An 8,647-nucleotide genomic window follows, 5' to 3' on the forward strand; every position below is an offset into this window, starting at 1 on the left:
CAAAGAGAAAAATTATCACCTTATTTGAAATAGATGAGTGAATTATTTTGCACTATCTTCTATCCCTTAATTATTCTATTATATACAGATCTGAACTCCTTCAGGAAGGGTGTATGGGATAAGGACACCAATAAGCAGTTACAGTATATTAACAAACCAACAATAGGTTGATGATTCACCCTGGATTCATGCCAGCCTCTATGAAAGAACTCAATAAACATGATATGCATTTCAAAAACTGCTAATCATAATTAAAATTTCCAAACCCCTCAATCCTATAAATTATATTTAATAGAATTTGAGCATTTGCCCTGCCCCTCACTCTCCTTACAGCCTCATAGACCCTGTGATTTATCAGCCTTTTGGGAAGTGGGACAGAACACCATGTTTATCAAAGAAAAAAGGTGATATTTGGATTTTTTCTATTTTTTAGATTTTTTTTTTAACTTACGGCATAGAGTTGTGTACGCTGCTCTCCCTTTCTAAAATCTCCTCTGTGTCTGTGGTTCTAGTCCTTTATTCTTTGATGAGACTTTTCATTTTTATTAATCTTTTCAAATAACCAGCGCGATCTGCCAATTTCTTTTTTCTGTCTTAATCTCCTCGCCATAGCCTTGTTTTGGAAACGTTAATGCTCATCAGAATTTCGAGAGTCCTTAAGCGAATCGTTCGAACCCACTCTGTGTCCCCCCCCCAAGGATGTGAACCCGCGTCTTAAGCGGCAGAAGAGGCAAACTGTGACCCTGGTAATAACGGAGCAACTGGCCTCGGGCCAATCCCGCCCCCGGGCCATGCCCGCCCCGCGCGGGGGCCCCGGCCGCACAAAGACGCGCCCCGGCGGGGGCCCAGCCCACCGCCCGGCCGCCGCCTGGAGCGCGCGCCCGAGCCCGGGACGCGGCGCCGGCACAGCTCCGCCGCTCCCCTCTTGCTCGTCTGCTCATTTTATTAGAAAGACGGGGGGCGGAAAAAAAAAAAGAAAAAAAAAAGGAACAGAAATCCCGCCCCTCCGCCCGCCTTCCGCCTCCCATTGGTCCGACCTCCGCGCGCGTCACTCCGGGCTGCACCAATGGCGAGGCGCGATACTGCGAGGTGGGCCGGGCCCGAGCGCGGAGTGGGCGGCGGGTCGGTGCAGCAGCCCCGCCGCGGCTCGGCCACCATCGCCGAGGCGCTGCTGCTCCCACAGACGCTCGCGAGCCGCCCCCCGCGCTCTCAGCAGCCTTTCCTCCAGCACGCCCGAGACGTCCGCCCGCCTCGGGTCTCGCCCCCGCCTCCGCATCCCGCGTCCTCGCCCCTCGCTCACCTCCCACACCGTCTCTGCCTCGTTTTCTCTCCTAGTTGAGGAAAAACAAAAAAATCACCGTCCTCCTCAGGGAGCCCCCTCGCCCTCGGGAAAACAAAACCAGACATGAGCCTGGGCTCCCGCCCCTGAGGGGTCGGCCGAGCGAGGAGCAGGGAGCCGAGCGCAGGCCGCGCCGAAGGTCACGGGGAGAAGCCCCTCAGCCCCCAGCTCTGCCCGCGGCCGGCCCCCTCGGCCCGCGCCCCGCGGCCCCCGCCCCGCGGGCCTCCCGCCCGTCCCCGCCGTCCCGGGAGCCGCCGAGCACACCTCCATTGATGGTGTAGCGCATCCGGGAAGGTAAGTCTCCAAGTTGCCCGCGCGTGGCGCCCGCTTCTTTCCCTGCCCCGGTCCTGGGCTCGGGCGCGGGGCGGGCAGGGGGGTCGCCGCGGAGTCCCTGGTCCGGGGCGGCGGGGCACAAGGGCCGGGGACTTCTTCGGCCCTGTCCGGGCCAGGTCACTGTCCTCGCCTGCTGACCCCTGGTCTTTCTCTGCTGCTTGTTCATGCTCTTGGTTGACTTGTCTTGAGGTTAAACTGTTTCGTGTGACTAAATTATTGGTTGAACTGGGGGCAGGAAAGGAAGTCGAGCAGTGAGACTGTACATTTCTTGAATGTTTGTGGATTTGGGGGTCTTGGGGAAGGAGTTTCCTCAAAGTATCATTTTCATATTAGAAGAGTCCTTCTTTGTGTTCGGAATCTCTAGTTCTCTGCTCTGTGTGATTACTAAATTATGAAACAAAATCACTTGCAGCAGAATAGGGTTCTTAGTATCATGTTTTAGTTCTGCTCTGTGAAGGAGAGTGGCTTCTATTTCTCTATTTTTTTGAGGTTTTGGAAAGAAGAGTAGTAGTTTTACGTAGCGCGTGTGTGTGTATCTGTGTGTTTGGAGGGGGAAAGGGTATTGCAGGTTTCCTTTGAAAGTGCTTGCATGAGAAGTTGTTGAAAGGAAAACAAAATGATTCATTGTTGAATTGTCATCTTCCTCTGCCTCTTTTCCAAGGTTTGCTTACAATTTTTCTGGATTACAGACTTCAAACGTTGATTTAAGCAAAATGTGTCCTTGAGAAACTGGGTGCTTTAAATGTTTCAGTATGTGTTGCTATTTTAAGGTACGTTTAGAAAGTAGTTTTGTGTGAATCCTGAAAGAGCTTTCTCCAAAGCAATTTTTTAAACACAAAAGAGATAACTACGTAAAAGGGAAACTTGGTGTAACAAACATTTTGGTGTAACATAAATTAACGCATCCTGTGTTTAGATTTGAAACAGTTTTGATAATTGCTTTCTATTTAGAGAGAGTCCTTTTTGTCTGGTGTACACTGGTTTCTTTAGTCTCAGTCTGTTGGGGGAGGGGAGAGAGGCTGGATCTATACAATAATAAAATCATCTTTGGGTAGCTATTTCCTTCCATGGATTTGCTTCCTGAGTTAATTCCCCCGTAAATTATAAACCAGTTTTGCTTTTGATGGCCTAGGCTGGATGGAAAGCTGCCTTTGAGCTCTCCCTGTTGTTGAGGTCGAAGGGAGAAGGGGCAGAGTCAGACACACAGACAACACACACACACACGCAATACCAGGCTGAGAGCTCATTGTTCTTCCATACACACATTCATTCTCTCTCTCCCATATTTGGGACTAGGTTAGCACAAACAGCTCTTTTTGGGAGAGAGGAGAGAAGATGGGGGAAGGGTGGTTGCTTTTCTTTTTCAGCTTGCTTTCACCCATCTCATGTCTGGCCTTTCCTGCAACCTTCTAAGAGGCAGAAGAGTACATTGGAAACTAAAGGACACTCAAAAGCATGTTCAGAGACTACTCTTCACCACTTCCCTTTCTTCCCTTTGCAGCCCTGGTTTCTGCTGCTGTCTTTTTTGTGTATGTAAAGATAAAAATCCGTCTGTATGTGTCGTGGCCTTACAGTCAGCTTTCGTATTCCTCATTGCCCCTGACTTTGTTGGGGACTGATTTGTTCGATTGACTCTTACTGTAGTGAATGTGATCAAGGCTGTCTTTTCCAGGCAGAAGTAGGTCGTCTCAGTTAAGATTCTAAAGATCATATTTGAGGTTAATGTTTAGCAAAGTGTGCGTGTGTGTCTTGAGATATTAGTGGTCTGATGGTTTGATAGTCAGGTATGCTGGCTACTGAGCTGTCAGTGTTTTTTGTTTTGTTTTGTTTTGTTTTGGAACTACAGGTTATAAGAAAAGATCTGGTTTTCTGCTTTGGGGGCTGGTGTAGAGGCTTCCTTGAACACTGGACAGGAAATAGGCTGAGAGAGTCCACCTGGGTTGAACCCAGCTCTGAGCCACCTATGGAGGTTGGCGTAAATATGTGTAGGTTGCAGAATAGCACCTTCTACTGGTTAATTGCTTTGAAGGATCCAGATGGAGAGGATGGGGGAGGGGATTAACGGCTGGGGCCTAATGATTTTCTTTTGAAGGCAGTTGTAGTGCTTTCCTGCAAATGCTGCTTCCCTGAGCTGCTAATACAGAAGCCCTTTGACAGGCAGTTACATTGAGCCTTTTTCCGTTATTGGCTGTGTCTTGACGTTAATTTGTTCCGTTATAACAAGTATTTATACATTGTGACTTCCAAGGACTGTTTTGAATTGATTCTCTTCTGAGAAATATAGTTTGTCTTGAAATATTAAACAAAATAAGGGGGCTTATTTGTATTCTTGGTGTTGGAAACTGTACATACATTATCAGTCTTTAAAAAGTTTTCAGTATCATTAGTCAAAAGCCAGATAGACCTACGCTATAGAAAAGAAAAATTTTAGCACTGGACCCGGAGGTTTTCCTCCAGGATTTAATGGGAGTGGAGGGTGAGGTGGGGGGAGAGGGATGGTGGAGCGTAGGAGAGAAGCTCACTAAAATCAGAGATTTTGATATGTAATAGTGTTGCATTGCAATAGTGTTGTTTTCAACAGTCGTATAAACGTAAATAAAATTAAGTCTGATAGGTTGACTTATTCTATAGATGAGATTAAAAAAAGTAGAAGTGAGAGAAAATGTGAAATGAGTGTGTACACAGATTAACACAGAAGGCTGAATTCCTGTTCAAAGCCTTCTAAATCAAGCTGTAGTTTCAGAGAGAATCTACTTGATAAATGCCTGAAAGGATTTTTATTATCACACAGCCTACCCCATCTCATTTGTTTTGTTGTAATGAACTATCAGAGAGGTTTGTAGTAGCAAGGGGGATTCAGTATAGAGTAAACATCTTCTGTTCCAGACTAGCTTCTCTTAGGAATGTGATTTCTGATTCCCTTTGCTTTCAAAATTTAGAGTGTATCTCTAGAATTGTATATCTTTTGCAATGAAATGTGAGCAATTCAAATGTATTATTTATTCAATAGGAATATAGTCAGGTAATTTCCATCCAATATATTCTCTGTCAGTGTCTTGTTTGTTGCAAGGTAACTAGAGTAACTGAGAACCAATTCACAGCAAAAAGGTAATCCAAATCAAGAAATAAATGCACCAGTTACTTTTCCAACTTTGACTTATCAGTCAGTCAAAAAGTTCTTAAAAAGTAGGATAGTAATCACTGTCAGGTCGTGCAATAATTATATGTAGTATTGAACAGAAATATGCCAGGTGCTATAAAAACACACAAGAATATGACCTGTGCCTTTCTAAAAACCAGTGTACATTGAATATTAGTATGGATTTAGTAGATACCCATTATTTTTAAAATTAGTTTTGAATCTTTAACATCTTGTTCAAATCTCAGTAATCAAAAAAACATTTAAGTAGTAAAATAAGTTGTATATACCAAGTTCTTTTGGGAATTGTGTGGTTTCCTACTAACTGCTTTTGGCAGCTGCTTTTGCAGTTGATTTAAAGGTTAAGATAGCAGAAAATTCAGATGTTTAAGTGAGTCATTAGTGTAACATAGCTGTGAATTTCATTATACGTACACACATCCTAAACAATACACCGTTGTCTTACATAATCAGTTTCTGATAATGCTGTGCCCTAGTTGATGATAGGGTTTTTCAACAACTAGGAGTTCCTCTTGAATCATAGTGAAGTGATTGTTAATTATTAGTATCTTGGTAATTATTCCAAATTTGTAGCTTTACTTGTCCTATTTAAGTGTGATTTTGGTGAGCCTGTTGGCTTGTGCTTGGTTTCTTATCTAACAGAGTTTTGTGTTCTTTAAATAATGAAGAGAAATGAGCATTTATGTGTTAGAAAATTGTTAAAGATTGCTTAAGCCACTTTAATGAACATTTGACCACAAATAACTGAAAAATACTCAATTACTAAATATATTTACTGGCTTGGAGTTTTGGTTGGAATTGTGATTTGTATAACTAACTTGTTGGTGTGCCAAGTAATGTAAGATGTAGATGTGTCTGTATATTAGGTAACTAGTCAGATAGGACTGCTAATTTAAGAGTTTTTTTTGAAAATGACCTGTTTGTGCCAGTGTAAAATAGTTGTTTTTGTTTGGTAAAATTTGCCAATATATCAGCAACCATAAGCGATATATTTAACTGAAATTTTTCTTTATAAGGTTATGTTACAAAATGATATGCTCTCTAAGTCATAGACCACTTGGTATTTGAGGAATCCTCATAGTCTCTTTGTGTTGGGCTTTTGCATCAGAAGTTGAAACCATAGGTCATGGCCTAATTTTAAACTAGTTATGTGTGTGATTGGGTAAAGGTTTTGGTTGGCTTATTTGGTTGCAAGGAACAGAAAGTCTTGTAGGGTATCTCATGTATTGGGGAAAAATGGAACAGAAATATAAACCTTGAGAGCTAGGCCTCACAGAAGAGCAAGAACCCCAGGTTCTGCTGGCCCTCAGGGATGCTGCAATACTGTTAACGATATGGATCCCATCCAGCTTTAGTGACCAGGTTACCTTGTTGCCTTCTCAGCAGGAAGAGTTTGTTGAGCCATACCCTAGTGTCAGGGCTGTTCATGGTTGTTTAGGCTGTATGTCGCATAGGACATCACTTTAAAGGGGACAGTATTTACATCGTGAGTCAGGACTAACTTGAAAGAGAGCTTGTGAGCAAGCATGGCCATGCAGCATCTCTAGACAGAGCCCTGGAGTAGCAGGGGAGAGCCACTTCTATAAAAAATCCATTTTAGCGCACACAGCCACACACTCACTCAGCAAAGCAGGCATGTCCACATTCATTGACACCTATACCTGTCCTCCAGGCTCCCAGAGGTCGAATTCTTGACCCCCTTACTTCTTCTTCTTCTTCTTTTTTTTTGCTGAGGAAGATTAGCCCTGAGCTGACATCTGTTGCCAATCCTCCTTTTATTTGGCTTGAGGAGGATTAGCCCTGAGCTAACATCTGCGCCAGTGTTCTTCCACTTTATATGTGAGTTGCCGCCACAGCGTGGCTGATGAGTGGTATAGGTCCATGCCCAGGATCCGAACCTTCAAACCAGGGCAACCGAAATGGAGCGTGCTGAACTAACCTTATGCCATCAGGCCGCCCACCCCCCACCCCCTTACTTCTTCTGGAGGTGGGATGGGATGGTGGAGTGGTGGTGGTGCTTAACTTGTGTGGGCCGAATACAGTTCAGGGGGAGTGTGAGCAGGTGAGAATGTGGGCATGTGTCTGCGTGTATGAATTCAAAGAAACTGCCAGGGGAGGATCTGGAAACCTCTCCCTCAGTGGGCAGAACCTGGCTACTCTGGGGAGGTGTGTCCACGTTAGAGTAGCTGTGCTTGGTTCCTAATAGGATGTGTAGGCTCTGGCCACTAATTTAAAAAGATGTTTGCTATATGAAAACATCATTCAGGTGAATTTAAACTGAATGCTCCTTATTAAACCCAGAGACATTGTTCCTCTTGCCCCCTCACTCCTCTTTCCCTCCCCTCTGCCTTTTTTATGTGTGGGTCGCTGAGTGTGACTGAGGGGCATCCTCAGTCTGCGATCCTCCTCTCTGGCAGGGCCACCACATGAGGTTGTTCAGATGATAATTTACTAACACAAATTTTTACTGAAGGAAAGTGTCCCTTTCCTGTGCAAGGCACTGAACAGCCCGGGCTGGTCCCCAGTCCTCTACTATTCCCTCAGCTGTTTTATCTCTGATTTCTTTGTATCTTTATGCCTCTGCTTCCACTTCCACTACTAAGGACTCTATATCTTTAATTAACATTTCCCCCAGAGATATCTGATAGGTCGTTAGTTATGATCACTGTTGGTTAAAGGTTTGGGGCCAGACTACCTCTTAAGCTACCTGCCAGCCTGCCAGATGGCGAGGTGCTCACCCCTTCAAGCCAGCTTTCATGGAGGTACACAGTAGGAGCTGAGGGAATGGGAGGGATTCTGAGCCATGGCCTATGGAAAGGGAGTTTCTTTTTTTGTTATATCCTATCATGGCTTCCCGTCTTCATTTTCCCTGACGCCTGGTGCAGCTATTGTTGCTTTTGATAGCTTATCTAACAGTTTGTTTTGCTTTAAGTAACTATGTAACTGGTACTACATAACTGGTAGTCACTTATGATCTCTTTTAGGTGAGATAATTTTATTACATTTGTCTTGTTCTCCTTTCATTTCCTGTGAATGTACCCACCTGTCTACCTACCTGCCTACCCAAGTCAGTGTTTCCCAAACTATATTCATAGCATACTATGCTGCAAGTATTTTAAGTTTTCTGAAGTCAAATTTATAATGCACATTAGTACCTTAAAGCCTCAGAAATGTCCTATAGTATGTAGAGGACATTTGTTATTTGTTTATTTGTTTTGTTTTTTCCTTCCTCAAAGAATACCTATGACCTTATAGGAAGTAATATTCTGTAGAACAGTTTGCAAAACACCTGTAAAACTAATCCTTTCTTAATCAAGTGGCTTGTCCTTTTCTCCTTAATAATGAAAGAAGTAAGTTCTGAGTGTTACTATTATAATACTTTGCTGCTCTGTACAATTTTTCTTCAAGTTTTGCAATCCAGTATTTCCCAGGGTACAAAATGACTGCTTTTTCTGCCTTATACATATGTCATTCTAGAGTTATTTTTGATTGTTGTGTCCATTATCCCTCATTCCATCTTTCAATCAGATATGTCAAATCAATATTTTTATTTTTTACCCTACTCCAGTAGCTATGCTCTTATTCAAGGTTAATCTCTTCATTTTTTGGACAACTGCGGTCAGTTGTATAAACACTTGCAAGAATCTTTCAACAAGTAATAAAAAGAAGTACTTAATTGTGCTGTACATTGAGGCAAGCCTTACAGACATGTAAAGATGAGGAGAACAGCCTTCTAGAAATTACTCTCGAAACTGGTCATCGGTATACGTATAGGGCCAGCCCTGGTGGCCTAGTGGTTAAGTGAGTTGTGCTTG

The 8,647-nt window shown here is 43.6% G+C and overlaps 2 protein-coding genes across 4 annotated transcripts in view; one reads left to right on the forward strand and one right to left on the reverse strand.

The window, feature by feature from the left end:
- Positions 1–1,048: 1,048 nt before the first annotated feature.
- LOC124239600 (uncharacterized) lies at positions 1,049–6,237 on the reverse strand. Its single transcript, XM_046661784.1, has 3 exons — positions 6,200–6,237; positions 1,604–1,897; positions 1,049–1,331 (listed from the first exon to the last, which is right to left on the reverse strand). Exons 1-3 carry the CDS (start codon positions 6,235–6,237, stop codon positions 1,049–1,051), a joined length of 615 nt encoding a protein of 204 aa, XP_046517740.1.
- Positions 1,326–8,647, forward strand: part of RERE (arginine-glutamic acid dipeptide repeats) — a 404,029-nt gene continuing 396,707 nt past the window's right edge. For all 3 annotated transcript variants that reach the window (XM_046660504.1, XM_046660507.1, XM_046660505.1), the window contains exon 1: positions 1,326–1,633. The gene's annotated coding sequence lies outside the window, so the exon portion shown is untranslated. The remainder of the gene's footprint in view (positions 1,634–8,647) is intronic.

The sequence above is a fragment of the Equus quagga genome, chromosome 5, assembly GCF_021613505.1.
Source record: "Equus quagga isolate Etosha38 chromosome 5, UCLA_HA_Equagga_1.0, whole genome shotgun sequence".
In the NCBI taxonomy this organism is placed as follows: domain Eukaryota; kingdom Metazoa; phylum Chordata; class Mammalia; order Perissodactyla; family Equidae; genus Equus; species Equus quagga.

Bases quoted from the DNA above. Each gene is read 5' to 3' on its own strand.
- LOC124239600 (XM_046661784.1), bottom strand. From the start codon at position 6,237: ATGGCTCAACAAACTCTTCCTGCTGAGAAGGCAACAAG. The intron at 1,898-6,199 runs GTAACCTGGTCA...TCCTGCCCCCAG, and splicing joins CCTGCTGAGAAGGCAACAAG to TTCAACCAATAATTTAGTCA. The intron at 1,332-1,603 runs GTGTGCTCGGCG...TTCCTCAACTAG, and splicing joins GCGCTACACCATCAATGGAG to GAGAGAAAACGAGGCAGAGA.